This window comes from Anas acuta, chromosome 26 (assembly GCF_963932015.1).
Source record: "Anas acuta chromosome 26, bAnaAcu1.1, whole genome shotgun sequence".
Taxonomy (NCBI): Eukaryota; Metazoa; Chordata; class Aves; order Anseriformes; family Anatidae; genus Anas; species Anas acuta.
The window spans coordinates 1,050,136-1,073,225 of NC_089004.1; the positions used below are offsets into that span (position 1 = coordinate 1,050,136).

A 23,090-nucleotide genomic window follows, 5' to 3' on the forward strand; every position below is an offset into this window, starting at 1 on the left:
AACCAGCCTGTCCCACCACCATTCCTGTGGACATCTGTCTTGTCCCAGCTCAAGCTTCAAAAATACCGATGATGTTGCCTTTTCTGTGTATAAAGCCACATCTCCTGAAGCCTGCTCGTCCCCCAGTCTTGGGGCTCTCAGGCAAAATTCCCATGGTTTGCCTAAAGCTGGGACACAATTCAAGACAGCCCATATTTCATTTTTTAGAGTGTTAAAAGAGCAACCTTGTCCTAGGGGTGACAGATACCAGAGGGGGGGATTTCCTGATTTGTAACAGCTCCAGGAAATCCCAGACAAAATAAATAAATAAATAAATAAATAAATAAATAAATAAATAAATAAATAAATAAATATTTCCACCACTCTGGTACATCTAGTGTAAAGCCATTGGAGAGAAGGGACTTTAAAAGGGTTGTGGAAGGTTTTACAGCAAAATCCCTCCCTGCAGCACTGCTGCCATCCAGAAAGCACCCAGGAGGAGGAGTGTGAAGTGTGTGCAAGCAGCAGGGGTGAAGCAAACACATTGCAACAACGTGCAGCAGGTCACAGCACTCCCAACTGACAGTGGTGCAATCAGTGCTACCAGAGCACCCCAGGGTGACACAAGGATGGCTCAGAGTGACACCGAGCCTTGGACTTACTTTAAGCTTGGTAGACACTGAGGAATGTGTTTTGAAAGTACATCTTCCTGCAAGTAGAGGCCATGGCCAGCACTGGGGATCCCAGAATGGGGTGCCGGTACACCTGCTGAACACAAGGAGGCCCCAGCAGTGCCGGGAGATGGAGATGGAGCCCACCAGACCCCCACCGCTGCCGAGAAAATACCAGAGGTAACAACAAACTACTCTGCAAATGTGTCCCAGAATTACACTTCCCAGCTGCAACCCAGCAAGAATGCTCCAGCCTGAGGTTTTGCACCACTGCAAGACCCATGGGTGCAGCAGGGGAGTAATGCATGGGCGGGGGGGGGGGGGGGGGGGGGGGGGCAGAGATCTGTGCCAAAGCTTGAAGCTGTACAGGGATGCTGCCAGCAGAAAATGGTGGGTTTCAAGAAAGCCAACATGGTTTCAGTACCGCTCGTAACAGCAGGGTCAGAGGCCAGGATGGAGAAGTGAAACCCCATGGCTGGCTCCTTCCCACTGCTCTATGTCCCTGCTCAGTGCTCGCAGGCTCACTGCACATCCCTCCTCATGCACAGACCTCTGGATCCCCTGAGCCCTGTCTCTGCTCAGGCAGGTGGGGCAACAAAAGCTTTTCCTGCCCTCACCCCACACCTTTCCATCATCATTGCATCCACCTCATGGCCACCAAGGCAGATATGAAATGATGGCTGTAGCCATGCACCAGCACACCCAAAAACCCACGCAGCCTCCGCCCCACAGGAGCACCCCCAGTGCAGGGGCTGGAGTCACTGGGAGACCAAACTCCCCGCCTTTTACCCCAAACCTCACAGCCATGTCCGCCCCAGCTGCTGCTTCCCCTTTTTCTTTCTTCTTCCCCAGAGCTAGTAGTGGGAGGAGCGGAAGCCCCTGGGGGGTGGAGGGGGGGCAAGCGCTGACTCCCAGCTCTGTGCAGGGCCATGGCGCAGGCAGGGGGCCAAGTGCACACCCGCTGTGCCAGCCTGGACCTGGGGGACCTCGCACCGCCCACCACCATGCCAGACACCCCAGGGGAACACCTGCCTCAGACCCCCGCCTCAGCCCTCATCTACAGCAACGTGGGTGAGTGATAACCAGGCACCCCCCCGGGACAGAACTATGCTGTTCCACCCCCTACCCCCCCACACCCCCAACAGCCATTCCCCCCTCTGTGCATGGCTTTGAGGTTGGAGAGGTGCGGTGGTGTGAATAACAGCCCCCTGTTCCTCCCTCCCCAGGAGAGCTGCGCGCCCACCTCGTCCCCACCAAGGCCAGCCGAGGGGATGGAGCCAGGAGAGTCCCCCCCCAGCCCGGCCATGACCCCCTGCCTCCTCCCTTGCCAAAAAAGCAGCTGCAGCGAGCAGAGTCCCTCCCGGAGCAGGGTCCATCACGGCCCCGCCACAGCGACACCACACCATGGTTTGGCAGCACCCTGCTGCCACACAAGGAGGGGGGTCCCAGCTCTGGGCCCCCCCGGGCACCCAAGAAGCCCCTGGCCAAGTCCCAGAGCCTGGGGGAGCCCTGGAGCATCCCGGGGGAAGCTCTGACACCCAGCCCAGAGGAGCTGACCTTTGGGACAGGAGACGCAGAGCTGGGCCGGCTGCTGCGGGGCCTGCAGGGATGGGACGGGTTGTACACAGCCCTGGTGGGTTGCCAGGTGGCCAGCTTGACCCGACTGGTGGCCCAAGCCCAGGAGGGGCTGGTGGGACCCCCGGAGCGGCTGGGGGCAGAGCTGGCAGGGAAGGGCTGGGCAGCACTCAGCATCCTGGAGCGGGAGCCGTGCTGCCAGAGTGGCGATGCCTGGTATTTCCGCGTGGGATTTGCTTTTAGGCAAGACCAGCTGGTGCTTGCAGCCAAGGTAAGCGGGGAGTTTGGGCAGCAGGAGGGGGCTGCAGGCAAGTGTGACCCTGGGGTGGCCCACATTAGCTGGGAGGTTCCCCTTTGGTGATAACTTACTCATTTGCTAAATGAGCTGGCGCTGCTGATGCTGCTGCTGAGGGCTCCCTTGGGTTCAAGGGATCAAAGGTCCAAGGTAAAGGATGAAGGGATCGCAGGGGCAAGTGCCCTGGCACGAGGCCTTGAGGGGCCAGTGGGCAGGGAATGGGGCTGGCTCCCTGGTAGTGCAGGATGAGACCCAACAAAGCAGCCTTGCAGCTCAGACAGGACTGACACCCCCCTCTGTATGCCCCATTTCTTGCTTCAAGCTGTTTTGGTAGGCACCAGAGGGTGCAGGCGAGCCCAGCACCATGCATGGGTAAGACTGGGACTTGTGGCCCCAACCCAAGCAGTGGCCTGGCCCAGGACCCAGGCTCTGTCCTGGTACAGCTGTCCCTGCTCTTTCTCTCCTCACAGGTCCTCAAGCCAGGCTGCTGCAGTCTGGGCATGGAGAGCTTCCTCGGGGCACACTGCAGCATCCAGCGTGTGATCGGACGTTTCACCGAACACATCCCTGGGGAGCTGTTGCTCCCAGGCCACCCCAGTAAGCAGGAGCTGTCCCCTTCTGGAGAGGAGCCAGCCCCTCCTGCCATCCCCCGAGTCTTGCAGGTCCTCCTATCCCCAGACGTGCCCTACCAGACCCTGGCAGGGTTTGTGGAGGGCTCCTGGGCACTGCACAGGAGCAGCCCCGGGCACTATGAGCGCCTGGCGTGCCTCCTCCTCCTGCAGGTTTGCATGGGGCTGGAGCACCTCAGGGCGCAGAATCTGGGGCAGGGTGACATCTGCCCCGAGAACCTGCTGTTGGTGCAGTGCCCGTGTCCCCCTGGGAGCCAGCAGGACAAGGAGGCATCCATGGGGCTGTCCCTTCCAAGGTTGATCATCAGCAACTTGTTCAAGGTTAAAAACAAGAGAAGACCTTGTTCTACCAGCCAAGAGCAGAATTGGACAGAGGGTTCTGCTGCTCCCCTCACCCCAATGGCAGATGAGCTGAATATAGGCATGCTGATCTATAAGATCTTGCACGTGGATATCTCTTTGGAAAATGCCTTGGACCTGAGAAGAAATCAGCTTCCTGAAATCCCCTCCCTGTCTATCTACTCCACGGGACTCAAGCGTTTGGCCTTGCTGCTTCTCCACCAAGACCCCTTCAAAAGGGTCTCCATCGAGCAGGCCAGGGGCATCCTGCAGGTCCTGCTCTGGGGGCCTCGCCAGGAGCTCTTCGCCAAGAGCAACAAAACGCTGGTTCTGCTCCGGAACTGGGTGGAGATGAAGAGGGCACTGCTGCTGCTGAAGTTTGCTGAGAAGGGGGCTGGGGCCGGGGGGAGCCCTGGCCTGGAGGAGTGGCTGTGCTGCCAGTACTTTGCAGAGGTCACGGAGCATATGCTCTACCAGGTTACCCAGATTCTCTACATGCCCTAAAAACAAGCATGCCCAAAAGGCTCCCCAAAGACGGGAGCCCATAGAGGTCTGGACAAACCCACCAGCTCTCAGCTCCTAACCAAGGCTGATCCTGGCTGCAAAAACTGTTTCCAAATCTGAAACTGATCCTGCACGCCACATGAACAATGGTCCCAAGTAAGCAGGGACCAAACTCCCACCATGGTACCTTGGCTCCCAGGATGCAGGATGTATTTTTATACCTTTCACTGATTTTTGTTCAATGGTTTGAGTGCAGGTTATTGGAGCATCTCAGAAAGACAGCTGGATGGAAGCCACAGGACAAAGCACCAGCTCAGCTCAGTGGTTGATTATCCTGGGTAAGGTTAATGGAGCTTAGATTTTTCACACACACGAGGTCGCGAAAAAAAAAAAAAAAAAAAAAAAAAAAAAAAAAAAAAAAAAAAAAACTCTTGTACTGCTACTGCCACTGTTTTAAATAACAATACAAAGCCATACATTACTGCTTGCCTTAAGATACCATTATGGGAGAAGAAACACAATGCATCACACAGCCTTGCCCTTTTTAGGAACAGATTGTAGCACAGTCACAAATACCAATGTCGTCTCAAAGGGGGAAATAAAGCAACCACAGCTTCAATAAAACCCAGAGCTGAGCCTATTAAATACTGGCCTTTTATGTGCTTTCTTACACCCTGACAATCCATCCAGAGAGGATCACAAAGCTGAACTTCACCACTCCACAGATGACTTGGAGCAGCAGACAGCGGGTGGGTTTGTGGCTACTGCACACAGGGGCCAGACTGGATCGTCAGTCTGGCTGCGCCAAGGCAGGGCCATTGCATCTATGGGGAAGTGTGAGATGCCCATGGGTCTGTCTCAGCCTCTGTTTAGGGTCTGTTAGGTGCCAGGAACCAGCACCTGGATGCCCCGTATGGTGATCACTGCTGTGATCCGTGCCATGAAACCAAGGTGTATGGGATGGGGCAAAGCCTGTGTGGGTAAGGCAGAAACTTGAGCCCAGGGTCGTAGACAATCTCCAAATGTCTGGCTGCAACAGGGGGCTGGCAAAGTGGGGTTAGCATGTTGGGGACATGAGCCCATCGCACACAGTCACAGACCCCTTGGCACCTATTCTTGGCTGAGCCCTGAGCCAAGTGTGCTCCCCATGGTCCCACTCCTGGAATGGGACTTGCGTGTGAGCAAGATCTGACTCACGTGGTGACTAAACTGACTGCAGCTTGCAATAAATACATTTCCCCTGTAAAGAGACCCATAACCAGATGCACATGCCTGTCCCACGGCACGTGGGGGGACACATCTTAAGGACACATCATGCAGGCAGTGGCTGCTCAGCACTGTGCAGGATCAGCACCTTCCAAACCACATGAGCATGGCAGCGGCACAGCTGTCTGCAGAGCTGGTCGAGTGTCACACGAGACCCCACTTGGGTAGTTGATATAATTATTAACTGAGTAATTATTAATCCACTCACAGCTATCACCTGACGGCATACAGAACAGCTGCTGTGGGCTGTGCACACAGTGAGATGGACCCTGGGGGCTTCCCCACAGAGGCAGGTCTGGTGTCCCATCGATGGAGATGGTGACACACTGGGCAGTCACTAGAGCCAGTGGCACAGCTGAGTCTGGGAAGGATCCTTCTTGGCAGTCCCCAGACTTGAAAAAACCTTGGTAAACAGGAGCTGTGAGCCTGGAGACAGAACCACAGAGAAAAATGCTCCCAGCCAGTGGGTTTCTGCCTCCTGCCCTGCCCCAACAACGTGCTGCTTTCCCAGGGCACTGCTTTCTTCCAGTCTGGCATGGCAGAAACATGCTCCATCCCCAGCCTCACAGCCCAGGGCTGCATCCCACATCAGCCTCATTGCTTGGACTGCAGCAGGGCTGGCACCCAGCTGAGCTCACAGCCCCTTTGTGTGAGGCTCTGCACACAGCGGGGACCATCCCTGCCTCAAGCATCTCCCAAACAGAGCTACAAGGGAGGTGGGACCAAGGGCGACCAGGTCCTACAGACCACAGACAGGAAGGAACAGGGTTGAAAAATCTCCCTGGTCACACAAATCTGCTCGGTACCCAAGCACGGCTGGTTCACAAAACCAGAGTCTCCCAGTAGGAGAACAAAAGCAGAGTCTCCCAGAACCACACAGGAGGCATTGCCCTGCATCCCCACTGCTGCTCCTGTAGTATCATGCATGGCTACAAGATGGCAGTAAAAGCCCTGGCAGTAGCAGCAGCTCAGCAGCAGGGCCTGCTTGGGCACCTCACCCTGGGGGAGAAATAATAATAATAATTATATATATGCACACACACACACACACACACACATATACACTCCTGCAGGCCTACCCCAGCCCCTGGTGTCCCAGGGGCCAGGATGGCCAGATCCTGTGCACTGCCACAACAGCAGCTCCAAGCACCACCTGCACCCCCAGCTCTGGTTTCCAGCTGATAATCACCATTGGTGACCATCACCCCTTCTGCTGGGGCACCTTGGAGCACAGCAGCCAGCAAAGCCTGCATGGGTCTACAGCTTTGGAGGCAGAACCGTGCGGGCTCCACACTTGCTCATCCCCCCAGAAGGCAGGCAGGAGCATCACTGCCACAACAGGTGAGACAAAAAGTTTCTTACGAGAAACCTCTTAGGAACTTGAGGCTTTTGCCAGCTTATTGGGAAAAGGCAGGAACACCCTCTCCCACCCACTTCATGCCCCCCTTCTCCTAGCCAAGTTCACAGCTTTCCAAAAAACAAAAAAAAATAAAAATAAAAATAAAATGCACATGACAATAAGACCATAAACAAGTGACAGTAGGAAGGGGTCTGCTTGCATTCACCTAGCTACACAGCAGCCAGGAGCCCGGGTCTATCAGGAACCTGTCATGCAGGTATACCAGGACCCAAGGAGCAGAGAGTGACAGTGCTGGGAGTGTGAAGGGTCCAGATGTTAGCAAAAGGCTTGGTAAGTGCCTGAAGCCAATTAATCAGACCATCACTTACCAGGTTCTCTGGGATCACAGCACCACACCCACAGGCCCCTTTGTGCTGCAGCAGGGGCAGTTACCACCATGGGACTCGTTCACCACTGCTTGGGGAGAATTGTAGCAGTAGCAGCAGATGGACATACTCATGCAATGCCTGTATTCCTCGGCCCAGAACAGCTGCCTAAGGATCTCCCCCACAGAGCAGCCCCCCAGGATGCATTTACACATTTCAGAACGTAGGTGAGTTGGATCCTAAAGCCAAGCTCTGGGGACACAGACCTGGTAGCAGAGCTCAGGCTGGAACAAACGAGGATCATGTGCTTGAGCTTACACTGACTCAACAGCATGAACAATGGGGTGCTTGAAACCTGGTAAAATAACCTCGGAGCCAGCACTCAATCGACCCCAAGGATTCACTGCTATAAGCTTTATAGACGAAGTTTGATGTGATTTAATAGCACTGAACAAGCATATACAGCTGCAAATGTAAACTAAAAAAAACTGAAACATGCTTTAAAGCACAGCTCTCTGGAGACCTACCACTGTAGGTGACAGCTACACTGCAACCTCTGGTAAATCTAGCACTGCATACGCCCACATTTTTCCCTTCTGTTCAGTATCACAGACGTTGTCCGGGTGGCTGTGGCCACAAGCCTTTCTAGATCACAGCCAATAAGGCAGTGAGTGCCAGCACAGGACCCCACCACTACCACTAACAGATTTCAGATGCTAAAACTGCATTATTCGGTTCTCAAAGCTGCTTGAACCTCATAGCATGCATACATTGTGCTTCTCAGCATTTCAACTGCTCATTTCGCTCATTTCACTCTAACCAGCACAAACCCTGAATTATCTATCCTATGAAACATTGATACAGCAGGGATTTACATATATTTATATATATAAAGCACCTATTACGATATTGATAAACACTCTTTGGAACCACTCTGATAGCAGGGGTAAGAACAAGAGTTGGCCTCTTAGTACCTCTGAACTTCTGTTTCCAACCAATTAAAAAAAAAAAAAAAAGACAGACTTTGCTGCCAGCCTGGCTGGTGTTTAATACTGCTACTCCATCATTGTTCACAATGACCAGTAGAAACTGATAACCTACTAGTTTTTTCACTAAAAGCAGGCTCTTCCAGGACTGCAAGTCCTGACAGATGATAGCCTTGAGCTCCAATCAAGCGACAAGTAACCCAAGCCCCTCCATACCTGCAACTTTAATGGCTGGGAGAGTTCCAGAGCCAACTCTTCAGAGTGCAAGTCTTAAACATCTTAAACCAGCAATAAAAAGTAAAATATAAACTTTTATTTAGAATTAAAGCAAATACTTCAGTATCACAAACACAATATTAAACTTCAAGAAATATACTGCTAATTTGGAGGGAGCATTTATTTGCACAACCACAACATGCGCACAAATCCAGAAAAAGATGTGGAGTCTGAAATTTTCAACATCTCACCACCAGAGCAGTTGGTCACAACATCTCATACAAAGTTATATATACTGTAATAGATGTTGACAAAATTTCTACAGAATCATCTTTATAGACAACAAGAAAGCTCTAAAAGGCAAACATTGCAATCTATTCTTCTTCTGATGAGTCTCTCTCAAACGTGTAGGCCATGAAGCAAGCATCTGGTCTCTTGGGGACAAGGGGATGCCCTGGTCTCACAATCTCAAAGCCCAAAAAGCTGAAAGTACGGAGCAATGCAGCTAGAAAAAAAAAAAAAAAGAGAAAACATTTCATTCTCTTGGTATCAAGCAACAGTTAAAAGTTTCCACAAAAAAAAAATACAACAACTTCAAATATTGCATTAACATCTCTAGTGACAGTGCTAACACCTACCTCTATCATCTCTGTTCTTGTGGAAACAAATGAACACATGATCAACTCGAAGCTGTTCTTCAGCAAACTCCAGAAGAACTGCAAAACTACAAAACAAACGCAAGACATTCAATGCACATGAGCAAGCACTTCATCAGAGGTGGGTAGCAAGGGCCCATGAACCAATCTGCACACATTACAAGCACAAGTAGTAGGCATGGGTTGCAGACTCACACCAATGAGAAATCCCCAAGCCATAGCCATAACTTGAAAAAATTTAAATCTTAATTACACCAAAAAATGTGGGTTTGTGTTTTTTTTGTTGCAGCTAAAGGGAGAACTGCAGTGACGGACTTAGAACCAGAAAGCTATTTTCAGTGGATAAAAGCAGCCACACTGCTACCAGGAATGCAATTTGAAATCAAATCTTTGTCCTGGATTTTATTTTGCCTAACAGAACAAGCAGATGACGCTCTCAGATCAGGATCACTTAGTTGTAGTCTCTTACGAGAGAGCATCAAGCACCATGAGCAGACTGAAGAGAATATCAACAGTACAATGCCAGATCTTCAAGACAAATCAAACTCAAGTTACATTTTATTCTACCCACCTGTCCTTGCTCCCTTCAGGCAGAGCACCACTGGGAATTTCTATATAGAGGTTGTTGTTGTTCAGCACTGCTCTCCAACTAATGTGTTTGGCATCTGTAAGCCTTGACTGGACATTCAGAATTCTTGTCCTGTTATTAGATGTTAGTTCTTCTGTTACATTCAGCCGATTATCCTGTAGCAGTAATACATGCAACATTACTTCCAGTTCATTTTGGAGAAGAGTTAACTCCCATTAGGAGTGCTGGGACAAGAAAAGCTTCCCACCTACCAGAGCAAGCTGCTTAACGTTACTCACCGAATAAAATAAATTAGCTGAAAGATTGTGATCCCTCTGACTATTCCCTCGCCCACCTGGGATCTTCAGGGGTGGGTGAGGGACATCAGGAGCACCACCGAGGCCCCGGACCCAGGTTACTACAGCAATTGAAGGGAACCCTGGAACTAGAAAAGAATCACAGTTAAAGGTAAACAAGCAGCAGTGTTAGAGCCATGAGAATTCTAGGTTTTACACGGATTAGATGGCACAGGTTTGTAGACTGAGGGAACTCCTCCCACTGCAACCTAGCCAAGTAGCAAGACAAAAGAACATACAGGCCAAGCACAAGAACATCACGTAAAGCCCAGATCCACAGGCACCAGAAAGCTACTACTGTACTATACTGAATGAAATACTAGCCTGGAGATGAAAATACTCTTAACTTGGTATGAAGTAAATTTCTGTATTGTGGCAGATGTATGTTTGATCTGATCTCAAGAAAGGAACCATTTCACTACCATGTATGCGAAATCCCATTTTCTTCCCCACCCTGGAAATCATTTTTCCTTGTGATATACAGCCTTAATTACATTAGATCTTTGCATCAGCTCTCTTAGCTGGAGGTCAGAAAATTACATTAAATAGCCTCGCAAAGGACACCATCTTAAATGTTATATCAGGCAAAGCTCAGAAGCAAGCTCTTGAGTTTCAACTTAAAGACCACATCTGATGATTTGGAAATCTACAAGTCTTTCTACCAACTGACTTTTGGCGCAATTACACACTGCTTAGCAACATCCAGTGTTTAAGGTGAAGAATGTTATCTTCAGATATGAAACATTTCTTCTGTGTGTGCTGTTTCATCCCATCTCTAAGCCTGCCTGGCTGTGAATAATCCTTCTACTGTAGGAACAGCAATCGCTGTGCCGCCTGGCCCCTCCCTCTGCACCATCCTTCACCCTGCAGGCTCACTCTTGAGTTGCGTCATCTCAGCAGATGCAGCAATCGAGGCCCTTAGGGAAATTTTCACAATCGTCCTGTCTGTGAGTGCCAGCAGCCATTTGCAAATCGGAATAAACATGTACAAAATAATCCACCATTTTGCACAGTTCATACGAGTTTAATTTTTAATGAGCTTAGAATCTGTGATGAATAATCCGTATTAGAAAGGCAATGAATGGTCATGTAAGTCAAATATTAAATGCCAGAAAGCATTAGTAAGCACAGCAGCTATAAAGTTATTAAACTAAAAATTATAATGTGCTCAATCTCAATTAAATGTGTTCAATCCATTATTTTAGGCTCTCTGAAACGATTTTAATACTAGCATTACTTATTTTTATTTCAGAATGATTGCAGATCTACGTATTCCTAATTAGCCTTACAAATAAGCCTTTGAACATCTTGTTCAGTGCTGTGCGGTAGCAATCCTTTATGATTTCACCTTTCACCCAATGAAAAGCACTATATAATGAAGACTGTCTATAGTTCAAAAGTGAGAATATATTTTAGTGATGTTTGGGTAATCTCCCCTTGAAAAAAAAAAAAAAAAAACCACAGTTCTTTAACCTGCAGTTAAGTATAAAAACTGCTTCTGCAGCATTCTAGGGCTGGTCTCACAATGCACACACCAGCTCTGTTCATCGCTCTCTTTATTCAGGGCAGACCCACATCCTAAGCTTCCATCACTGTAGCTCGGTCACCCCACTCCAGATCTTTTCTCCCCAGCATCTGTTCGGATTGCTCAATTCTTCTGTTGGCTTTTAAATTAAGAGCTCTCGTAACAGTCTGACGTTCCACTCTGGGCTCAGCACCTCGGTTACTTCTCAAGAATATCTGCGCTTACGTAAGGGGCTAACAGCTTCCAGCCCTTTCCCCTCTCTGCCTAATTCTGCCTCTTCTCCCCCTGAGGGCCGTGCCTTTTGTCTTCAGGAGCCTTTTCCCCCCCTTATCCCGCCGGGGAGGGGGGGGCACGGCGGAGCAGCCCCTCGAGGGGCCGGGGCCTGCCGCTAACGTGGCACCGGGAGGGGGCTCGGGGGGCGCCTGCCCGGGCCCGGCTGTGTGTGAGGGGGGCCTAGGACGTGTCCCCTGGCACGGCTGGGGGCGTAACCGACCTCACGGCGTCGCCTTAAACGTTTGAAGATTAAAAAAACAATAGTTGTTTTTTTCGTTTTTGTTTTTTTTTCCCCTCCCGCTCCCCCCCCCCTTCTTTTGCGGGGGAGGAGGCCAGGCCGCAGGGCCCGCCCCCACCACGGAGCAGCCCTGCCCCCGGTCCGGGGGGGGGGGGGGAGAAGGAGGAAGAAAACCAGAGCCCGGGGGGGGGAGTGGGGAGGGGGAGGAGGCGGCGGCGAACGCCCTGCGGTGCGAAGGCTGAGCGAGGCCCCAGCCCCTCACCTGCTCTGTCCGGTACTGAGGCTCAGCACGGCGGGCATAATGGTGCTTTTATTCCCCTCCTTCTCTCTAGCGAAGCAGTGACTGTTGAGTATCCGCTGCAGGGAGGATTTCACCATCCGGCCGCTCTGGTCCGAACCCCGAAACCCTCCGCTGCCTCCCGCCGGCCGCTCTCCAGGCGCTGCTACACAAAATGGCCCCGCGGCCGCCCTGGGTCCTTATATAGCCTCTGTACGGCCACGCCCACCTATGGTACCGCCCCCCTGGGTCAGGCCACGCCCCCAACCGGAGAGAGCTCCCGTGCGGGAACAGCCCAACTGTCACTCAGAAAGCCTTGTTTCCCATTGGATGAAGGGAGTGCGAGGGCGGGACATCGAGCTCTTCCGCTATTGGCCGGCAGCGCGAGGAGCTCGGCGCTGGTTGGAAAGGCGACGAGCCTGGGAGTCACGGAGAGCTGCGATTGGCTGGGCCCCCGCGGGTGGGCGGGATCTGGCGGCTTCGGGCCCGTGCCGCAGCCCTCGCCGATCGCAGGGCCGCCGGTTCGAGTCCCGCGTCCGGCGCCTCCGCCTGGCTGAGGGAAACTGCGGGGAAAGGGAGGGGCCGGGCCGCGCGTGGCGCATGCGCGGGGGGGGGGGCGGGGAGGGAGCGCGGAGGCGGCGCCCCTCAGGGTCCCCTCAGCGCCCCGTGGAGCTGGGGCCTGGGCAGGTCCTCCGAGGGGATGGGTCCCACGGCCTCAGGCTTGCCCTGCGTGGGCATCATCCGATTAATAGAAGGATTGGGGTTGGAGAAGACTGCCAAGATTAAAATTCCTCCCAGCACTGTCGCCCACTGAAGCATGTCCCCAGGCACCACATCCAACCTCTCCTTGAACACCCCCAGGGACGGTGACTCCCCCACCTCCCTGGGCAACCCGTCCAATGCCTGACTGCTCTTTCTGAGAAGAAATGCCTCCTCATTTCCAACCTCAGCCTCCCCTGGTGCAACTTGAGGCCATTCTCTCGTCCTACAGGCTGGATGCTGAGAGAAACGTTAAAAAAAAATAATTAACCAGTCACCAAAGTACAGGGCGGGGAGTCCCAGCGTGACCTCTTTTTGGTGCACCTGTCCTTGGTTGATGCTAGAATCGCAACATCGCGTTTGCCTTCAGTTTGTGTTTTATTCTGGCCACTGTGCGGTGTATAATTTTAAAGTTGTCTGGGAAGTGACTCTTAGCAACCTGAACAGAAAAAAGCCTCGTGCTGTACCTTCAATGAGGAAGCAAATAAAGGCTGGATATTTACACAGCAGACGCTAACCTGCTGCCCGAGCCCCATGACAAACAATCTGTAACGCTCCCCTGATAACTTGCACAGCGCTTCTGATCTCCTGCAAGAGCTTTGGGGACCCGAGGCTTCGAGGCACAGCTGGGTCTTTGCACCCCACCGCAAGAGCAAGGTCTGGAGGGAAGGCTGAGTGTTTCAGACAACCCAGATCTCTTCTGGACAATACAGGTGTAAACGCCTTCTTAAACTGAACAGAAAGCAGCAGTCAAATATGTACGAAAAGTAAATACATGAGAATTCCCTGGTCCAATCTTTGACTCAGTCAGTTCTGAACATTTCAGCCTATTGCTTACGAGGTGATACCAGCCCCTTTCTAAAAACCAAGTCAGAAGCACATCGTGCAAGTCAGGGCACATCCTAAGTGGTGGATGTTACTGTCCTACATGGAAAGAAAGCTAAAATAAAGGTTTACATGATGCTGAATTGAGTTTGTGGGCAGGTATGCCTTGTAAATGAAATGGAAAAAAAAAATTATAGAGCCAAAGAAGAATACTGAAGATACATTGTAATGTTTAAAAAAAAATAAAATCATGGTTTTGTATAAAAATGTAGATGTCTGTATTCTTTTTTTTTGTTCAACCCAGGCTACAACAAGCCTGTTTATTGCCTTCAGGTACTGTAGCTGCATCTGAATATACATATATAATATTTTTATTGTGTTGTTTATATTTATTTGCTTTAAAATGTTCCCATCCAGGAGCTCTGAGCACATGGATAAACCATTGATTGGTTCCACTTTGAACAAGAATAAGTGTCTAAATCCCCACCCTCCTTCTGTGTCCTGAAACTGCTCTGATTTACTGTGATGGAACAAAGTGTATTGCCAAACAAAAACATTGTCTGTTCTCCTGCAGCTTAGATGACAAGCCTAGCCTGGCCAGCAGCCAGTGACTAGTCTGGGAGTCATGGTAAGTAAGAGTTACAAGAGAAAAAGCCTTTTCCTGCTGCAGGTGTCTGCACTTAGCTCCCAGAACACAAAATAAATGCGATGTTGGTGCTTTCATCATACTCTCTACGTGTGGCTGTTGATTTATGGATGGGAAGCTGATTGCCATTTAATGCATTACCCAGAGACCAACTTGAAACAATAGGATAGCTGCAACTCAGGAATATTTGGACCAAATGAAGCACATCAGAGAAGATTTGGCAATTCATGTTTTGTGTGTTGTTTTAGAAAAGTTTCCTGGGGGGCGGGGTGGGTGGGGAGGGAGGGGGGGATATATTTGTTGATGGAAGGACAGACTTAGCATTTTGTTTTAGGTTTCATTATTTCTAATAATGACATTTATTATTTATGTGGTAATCCAGCTGTAATTCCTGATAATGGCACTGTGTCAAAGGACATCATCTTTGCAGCTGCTTTACTGTGGCACTGGAAACAGCTTTGCTCATTGGATACCTGTCATCTCAGTGGGCCATCACTCCATTTTACAGTTGAGTGACCTGGATAACACTGTGCTGTTCTGTAGTCTGCAAAAAGCCCAATCAACCTGTTTTCTTTTTGTGCATTAAATATTGTGTGGGATTAGTTCCAGCTGCAGTTTTGCTGAGATAGCCTGCCTCTTCCAGTTTAGCAGTGACAATGATTCATAAATCCTCACAGAGAAGACTCTGACTCAGAATGTCAGGATTAACAGCTGAGGCACTTTGAGATGTTCCCATCTCCAGCTGTTTTTTACCACGGTTTTGCCATGATTATCCTACCATAGCAGAATATGCAGAAGTAACTGTGTGTCTGTGTCCTAATTGCTCCAGCTGCATTTTTTTGGCATCTTTGGCCAACGCTCAGTCCCTGGTTTTATCTAATAACCAGGCAGTGAACCCTAACAGCTGACATGTGGGCTTCCATTCATATACACCCACATCTGCTGTGGCACAGTAGCTTTCAACACAGAGGCAAGAGGGACAATTGCAAGTAGCCATTCTCCTCCATCAAAGTCCTGAGGCTCTAATTCATCCCAAGTCCTGTGCTGGTGTCCACAAACACGCTATCAAAGACCTGCTCATTCCACTGGCCCCCAATGACCATGTCTCCGTGACACATTTCAAAGGACCAGCATAGTTCCCAAAGCTGACAAGCAGCAGAGAGCCTGTGCCATTAAGCTTCCAGCAGCTCTCTCCTGAACTGCTTACTGAACTCCTCAGAGGAGAACGTGCAGCGAGTCCCAGAAGTTCTCTGTCTTACACAAACAGGTCATAGTAATTAGGCTGTATAAAATCAGCTGGGAAAATATCTTGTGCAATTTGAGTTACTAAATAACCAGACCTGTTAACGGAGAAAGTACAGAAGAAGCAACACAGCCAAACTCCAGATTAGGAACCTAAGTTTGAATAGTTTCAGGTTGAGGAAAACAAAATAGTTTTATTTTCCAGAACTTCATTTGCTTTTCTTTTTACCTCGTTTCAGCAAGTCTTTCAGTCTCTTTTAACAAGAGACATCCCAAACATTAATCAGAATCACCAGTTAGTGATTTTTGTCAATTTTTTATAGTTTTTACTTTCTGAAGAGTGTTAGACTGAAAGCAGAGTTTATGATAGCACAGGAGTAAGTAAAATCAAAGTCAAGGTTGGTAGCTGATCTAAACAGATGCTCAAGGAAGAAATGGACAGGACCAGTAACGGAATGTCTTACCTCTTCATTGTCTGCTCTCAGGTTTGCAGGAGTTTGTGATGAGATGACACAAAACTAGTGCTTAGGAAGATGTGCAGGATCCAAAACACTCTTAAAGCTTGGCCATCCTGAAATCCTGCAAGTTGATACTGTAGCTGTATCACTGCTTTTATTTAGAAAAGGAAAGATAAGCTGTTCTGCTGTTGATTAAGTGATTAAAACAAGACTAAATAACAAGACTGCAACCATTACTGTTTCTGTGGTTTTTTTTCTGCCACTGAGGGTGCTACTGGGGAGTGGGCTGCCCGGGCTGCACTGCAGCAGTGCCCGCTTGCATGTGCCAGAGCAGCAACAAAGCTCCAGTGAAGAGGAGTGGAAAAGATTGGTAATGGACATGTAGCAGAAAGCCCAGTATATTTCCTGCTTAGCTGCATCACGCTGTCATAGCTCTTCTTGGATGTGGAAAGAGGAGATGTTTATGACATTTAGCAGCATCATGGGAATTAATCTGCCTCTGATTTGCTGACTAGGCAAGTACAACAGAAAGAAAAACACAAGCTCTCTTTTAAAGCATGGACAGTCCTTACATAGCATTTCATACTTAGTATCTCCATAAAAGTAGTAAAAACTATTTCAATAAATCAAGTAACCCAGACTATAAAAGCAAGTTGTTCTGCTTGCCTATTCTCTCTCTTTCTGTTCCAGGAAGACACTCATTGTTCTAACAGTTTTAAGAGTTATCTAGAGATGCAGCCAAGCACCAAAACAGAACAAAAGATGATACAGAGATGTCTGTCATGACGTGTTTTCACAGAAGTGATTGTGATGACTTCTCCACCCTGTAATTTAGCTGCTTCTTCTCCCAGGATAATTTAAATGTTCAGTTTGGTCAGTTCTGTATGGAGACAAAGCTCAGCACAAGTTTATGAGGTCTTTATCAAAACACTGAACAGTGTTATTTCTAAACTTGGTAAGACCTAAGTCTTCTAAAGTGGGGCTCCTAGGTCTGTCTGTCTCCTTCCTTCAAACTCCGGATTCATTGTCTTACAGGTAATAGTTAACTGTCAGTTACCTAATTTTAAATGCTCCCCCACTAAAAATGCTCTTTGGTGAGTTAGAATCTATTCTGATCTTTGTGGGTCATGTAATTAGAACACTTTTTGTAGCTGGAAAACTCTCCTCATTTTCACTGACTTCCCTGCAAGAACGGTGTGATTTGAAGGTCAGGTTTTCTTCAGACCCCCTTGTGCTAGAAGGAAATTCTGTGTGCCACTGCAAAGTAAGGCTGGAATTCTTCAGTGTTTAACAGCACAGGGAAGAATTTATTTTCCAAGATCCTTGTGAGATATTAAACAAGAAGAAAGCAGTTGCTAGTACGTTGGGCCAACAAATGTCTGTGCTTCTTACCAAAGAAACTTTGGAACTCTGCTTTTTCACTTAAAAACAGCTGGTATGAAGAGGACTATATATTGAATGCAGATGAGGTAACAGATGCTTAAAATGCTTTAAAATTTCAGTGTTGTTTTTAGGGGTGTAAACCAACATAGTGCTGGTCACTAATAAGTGCTGAGTTGTCTTCTCTAAGTTTGCAGGAGCAGGCTTTTGAGGCGCTGCAGTTTGGTTTCCTTATAAAAATGATGCGGGGGTGAGAGGAGCAGCTTGAAGTGAGAACAGGAAACGTGGGCAGCGCCAGCCAGCAGCCGGAGACACGGGAGACCGTCAGGGGACGGCACCCTAACGTTGTCGGGGAAAGAAGCATGCGCCTGAGCAATTTGTTGTTACGGTTCTGTCATTTCAGAAAAAAAATGCTTGATTTTTGTATTGATTTTTCTCCGGGTGCTGCTGCCAATTATGAGTAAACAGTCATGAGGAATTCAGAGGTAGTTGCAAAACAATGAAGTGCAAACCATTGCAACATCCTCCCTTCTACGATCCATTTTCTGTTTCACTTACTTCGGGCCAGATGTAGCTCCCAGGGGTTGCCCTCTCCGTTCCTGTGTTAAATGAGCGGTGACAAGGTTCAGATTCCTGCAAAGTATGCAGACCTACAGAGGGGAGTTTAATTTGGGGATCAGATCGAGCGCTTTCAATCCTGCTAGCAGGGGCAGAACAGGGGGCACAGCACCTTGCAGAGCTGGTCCTGAGAAAACAAGCCCCTGTCCGATCATACGCAGTCTGCATTTTAGTGTGCAGAGGCTGTGTGGAATTCTTCCACAAGTGTTTTCTTTCCCTGCTGCCCCCCTTGCTGAGCTGTTTGCTGGAGCCTTTGTGTACTGAATTTATTTACTTGTTTTTAAATTTCATTTATTTATTTGTGGTGTAGCTTCCCTTTTCTCTTTCAGAGCAGTTCTGGTGTTTCTTTCCAGGAGGGGCCATTACTACACCCTCCGTGTCGCGAGGGTGGGCGGGTGAGCTGGACAGGATTATTTTCCTTCAGTTCTTGTTGTGCTTGGATCAGTTAACCTTAGGGACGAGGAAGTGCACAGTACAGCTTGGCTTTTGTAATTCGTAATTTCGTTTGGAAATGTTATCAAAACAAACAGATGCCAGCAGGATGAATGTTAAGACCTGTGCAGAATCTGCTCTGTTAGAAATGCGTTCAGAGTCAGTTTTGCCTGCCTAAACATTTTGCCAACAGCTCATTAAAATGGATATATTCAAAGGAGACTTTCCCCCCCACCCCCCGATTAGATCGTTCCTGTGATAAGAGTATTAACGAGCATATTTTCCCATAAATAAAATGAACAAGCCCTGAGGGCAGGGAAGGTTATTTAGCCTGCAATGAGTTATGTGCCATGCTCGTCCTTTTGGGAGTTGCTGGTGAGGGAAATCACTTCACCCCTTTGCTGCAGCTGGGAACAAGCCTGAGAATAGCCTCGGACCAGCAGAATTGGCAACACAGGCTTTCTTCCAGCTGTATATGTGTGCTGTGTGCTGCTTTATTTCAGGTAAAATCCCAGGGGACTTTGTGCTAAGCACAAGGCTGGCCAGAGCTCTCTGGAGCAGTACTAGCAGCTGGAGCAGTGCTAACAGCCAGCACTGCCCCTGGGTGATACAGGAGGGGACAGCGAGGGCCAGTCCTGGCCTCCAGCGCTTCTGCCAGCATAGTTATTTGAGCTTCATGCAGCCTTGTGCTTTAGCCCACGAGCTCTCTGTGTTTGAACCAATATTTACTCACGGTGCATACAGAGATAGCCAGTGATCCTTCCGAGCCAGGGTGGAGCTGTAGCCGACTGCCAGCCAGCTTAGCAGGCTGCTAGCAGCTCAGGTTGTTTGTTTATGGTTTTTATTAAAAAAAAAAAAAAAAAAAAAAAAAAAAAAAAAAAAACTCCTGAGTTTTCTTTAAAGGTTTTTATTTATGAAGCCACCCTGTGTACAAATTAACTTACACTGCCTTCTGCTTGACATTAACTTCTGGAGGAAGCTGAGTTCTGCAGGGTTCAATGCGTCCCTGGCTGGAAGGCAGGATGCGGTGCAGGGGGCGTCGCGATGCCCCGCACCCAGCTTCCCAGATAAACTCACCTTCAGAAGCTCCATACTCGTGCAATCATACATGGATTTGCCACCTCAGCCCAGGGAGCTTCCTGCTACAGAGGCAGGGCAGCCAAACAGCTGAGAATGAGCCAGGCACATGCAGAAAAGCTCCACACATGGCTGTCCTTTCCTCTGCCAAAGCACTCTTCCACCCATTGCTGAGCATGTGCTTGTAACTCCCAATAAAACCAAGGTGCTTGAAGATAAATCAGTGGCATAAGGAAGGCAAGAAACCTGAAAATTACCATTCTGGTTGGACTAATAACCCAATTTAGGCTGATTTCCTGCTTACCATGACTTTTACCAAGTACTTCAGAAGACAATCTGAAAACCTCCTGCTTCAGAAGTGCATGCAAGGAAAGGCAGCAGCTGTGCTTACAGAAAACAAGCTGTGTGGAGTTGAGAACGGTTTCTGAAATTTGGGTTTGGGGTGCTTTAGCTCCTGAGGCTGTGGCTTTTGGTCCTATGGATGCCTAGCCTCCATGGGAATGTTTCTCTCCATCCTTCCTTGCGTCAGTGGGATAATTTTGGTCTGGCTCCTGTGTACGTCCTTTTAAATGGCATGCAGACTGTGGTGGTTCCCTGCCCTTCTGGTACAGCTCTGGATTTCAGCCATGCAGCAGGCAGCTTCCTTAGCGCCCAGTTCCTTGCTCCCGTGGTTTCCATGCAATGTCTGTACTTGGTGCAGACGTCTCCTCAAGCTCAGGCTGTGGCCTGAACACCATCCTCTGGGGCAGTCTCAGCCCGTCCTCAGACTCGTTGAGCTCATTAGGGAGGAAAATGTAATCAGCGCTGTTCTTCAAGGACTGGGAGGTGACAGAGAGCAGTGAGAGCCAGCAGGGCAGTTCCACGGCTGCCAGAGCAGCGCACACAGCGCAACAGCCCCACAGTTCTGCTGCATCACATCGTGGCTCCACGGGTGCAGCGTGCACACAAAAACTGGCCTGGCACAGACCAGAGCGTGCCTCCAGCAGATCCTGTGCCACCCCTTGACCGCATGTACTGAGACAGCAAAAACAGAATTTGTGATGTACGTATTTAAGTTGTCAGCATTACCTCTAAGCAGCCCTCAGGCTCCCTTCGGAGGCTGTAACTTGCATTGTTGTGTCACTGTGGATGGGGAAGCTGAGGCACAGAGAAAGGAACAACCTCAAGCCATACAGAGGCAAAGCCCCTCCAACCTCAAATCGTTCAGAAAATGGACTGGGCTTTTGTTGTTCCGTTTCTTTTTTATTTAGGTCATTTTCAAAAGTCAGTTGACCTCAAAGTACCTTCAGAATAGGCAAAATGTTCTCTGGAACCTAAATTATCTGTCCTTATCTTGTCTCAGACCTCATCGATAATCCTCTTTGCTGCCTTTAAAAATATTTAAAGGAGATTATTCTTTGGCAGCAATAGTCATGTTTAGTTCTCTTTTATATTACTCTGGGCTTTTCTTTCAATGGCTTCCTGATGTCTTGCTGCTTGGTATTGTTAGGTTTATGTATTGCGGTTTTAAGATTTTAAATGGGTTTAGAAATATGCTTCCTTGTGGTAACTGGATGCTTTTTCCCATGAAATATTGTGGAGACAGACACAAAATATCAATTTATGCAAAACTATATTTTTTGATTTTAATGTTCTCATGGTTATGTAGATTGACATCGCCACTGCCTTGCACCTCTGAGCAGCTCTGCCTGCTGGTGGTGCAGCTTCTGCCTTTGTCCAGCAGCACCAGGGGGATGGCAACAAGACTCTGGTTACTTGCATCACCACCGCCTGTCTCCCTGTAACTTTTTAAACTCTTTGAATTTTAACTAGAAGGGAATTTACATCTGACCCACGTACTAAATCAAGTTTGATCAGTCAGTGAGGCAAAAAAAATAAATATTTGGGGCAGCAGCTACTTTCCTGAGCCTTGCATGCAAAGCAATGCGAATTTCATACTACAAAAGGCCTGATTAAGCCCTCAGTATCCCAGTTCAGCCTGCTGGCACCCCAGCATGCCGACCTGCTGGAGGATACATTCTCACTCTTTGCCTCAACCGCTTCTCACAGCCGTTCTGCTGAGACCCTTTTTCCATGACCTCCAGGTATAACAGCTGTGACACATTTGTTTGGAGGAAGCTGCAAGATTAGGAAAAACAAGCTGGTCTTAATTTTCCTTCAAAATAAGCTATTGTTGTAGCTCTCCAAGATCCCTGCTCATTGTAGTACTTTAGCAGTCTCAAGGCACACACAATCCAAGGGAAGTCATTTTATGTAGTTGCTTTTATTTTTCATCTGGGAAGATTTCAGGAGCTCTTGGCATGGCTTTAAGGGGATGCTGAGCCCTGGGATTTCCCCGAGGTGCAAGTTTCAGCCTCCCAGTTTCCCAGACTGAGGCGTGGAATGTCTTTCTAGGGCCAGGAGAGACAAACCTGGACCTGCTGTCCGCATGTAGACCTGGGATCCCCTTCAAAAAGGTGCAGTGCTCCACCCTCTCAGCCTTCAGTGCATCCTCTGCAAGGCTATTCCACAAGCTGAGCACTCTGAGTTGGGAAACACCTTCTTAATCCCACTTGCATTTATTTGCAGCCAGTTTTTACCCAATTGGTTTCATGCCAACCTTGTCCTTATGCTTAAATAAGCATCTCAGCCCTCTCACAGGTGCTTTTATGTGTAGCAATCATACCCCTCAGGCCTTCATGGGCTGTTTTGTTGTTGTTGTTGTTGTTGTTGGCAAAGCAAACCAAGATCATCTTCTGTAATAGCTTCCTTTTGCTTTGTTTTGCTTATTGTCAATGAAGCATCTCAGCTACCCCAAATCTTTGCTGCACAAGCTACGGATGTAAAGCATCAATCCACGGCCATGCTAAGTGCCATCAGCTCCTAGACAAAACCCAGCTGTTCATAAATGTTTTTGCTGGCTGTTGCAATAGAAAGTGAAAAAGCACATAGAGCAAGGAGCAAAAAGCTTGGCATGCACACCTGGGGGGTCCTAAGGGAACCAAGGTGTTGGGGCTTTTGCCATTGTGTAGGGCTGCCGGAGCTGCAGCACCGGCTCCTGTGATTCTTTGAGCCTTGTCTTTGATGTTCTTCTGAAAGCCCTCTTCAGTGGTCTGGCGAAGGGCTGTAAAACAGCTCTGGGCTGAGCCACCAGCCCAGTACTACCTGGCTGGCTGGGAGGAGGCTGGCAAATCTTACTCTGTGCCACAAAAATGTTGCTTAGAGATCTCCCACCAGTCTGGGCCTGAGTCTGCCTAGCTGCCATATGCCAATCTTTGATGAGGAACTAAGAAAATATTTTTTGGTGAAAACCAGTTGCTTTCCATCTTTCTTCTCAGCCAGAGCTAAAGGTAACCTTGACATGGTTTGTACGCAGTGGGTGCTGCTGCCCTTCAGCCCCACGTGCTCCCCATGAGCAGCACGTTCCCAGGACATTGGGTGTAGTCAGCATCACTTCGGAAAAAAAGCAGGAATAAGGCACCAAATGGGGCTCAGAAACAATGCCGGGGCTTGATGTGTAAGAGCAGAGACCTGCCAGCCCAAGCCTTGCTCCCTCCTGTCCCTCAGCTCCTGGAGATGGACATTTCAGAGCTCTT

General features: G+C 48.9%; 2 protein-coding genes across 2 annotated transcripts; one reads left to right on the forward strand and one right to left on the reverse strand.

The window, feature by feature from the left end:
- The first annotated feature begins 466 nt into the window (after positions 1–466).
- PEAK3 (PEAK family member 3) lies at positions 467–4,637 on the forward strand. The gene is made up of 4 exons (XM_068661686.1): positions 467–830; positions 1,576–1,721; positions 1,877–2,496; positions 2,991–4,637. The coding sequence occupies exons 1-4, from the start codon at positions 781–783 to the stop codon at positions 3,990–3,992; spliced, it is 1,818 nt and encodes a 605-aa protein (XP_068517787.1). The 5' UTR covers positions 467–780; the 3' UTR covers positions 3,993–4,637.
- Positions 4,638–8,260: 3,623 nt separating this feature from the next.
- Positions 8,261–12,261, reverse strand: OAZ1 (ornithine decarboxylase antizyme 1). The gene is given in 6 exon segments (XM_068661510.1): positions 8,261–8,690; positions 8,824–8,909; positions 9,413–9,585; positions 9,709–9,795; positions 9,797–9,854; positions 12,064–12,261. Coding segments are annotated over 6 exon segments (651 nt in total). The 5' UTR covers positions 12,180–12,261; the 3' UTR covers positions 8,261–8,559.
- Positions 12,262–23,090: the final 10,829 nt, after the last annotated feature.

What these genes read in the sequence shown, in the direction of transcription:
- PEAK3 (XM_068661686.1), top strand. Translation starts at nt 781, where the DNA reads ATGGAGATGGAGCCCACCAGACCCCCACCGCTGCCGAGAAAATACCAG. An exon ending in CTGCCGAGAAAATACCAGAG is followed by an intron (nt 831 to 1,575) that starts GTAACAACAAAC and finishes AGCTCTGTGCAG; the next exon opens with GGCCATGGCGCAGGCAGGGG. An exon ending in AGCTGGTGCTTGCAGCCAAG is followed by an intron (nt 2,497 to 2,990) that starts GTAAGCGGGGAG and finishes CTCTCCTCACAG; the next exon opens with GTCCTCAAGCCAGGCTGCTG.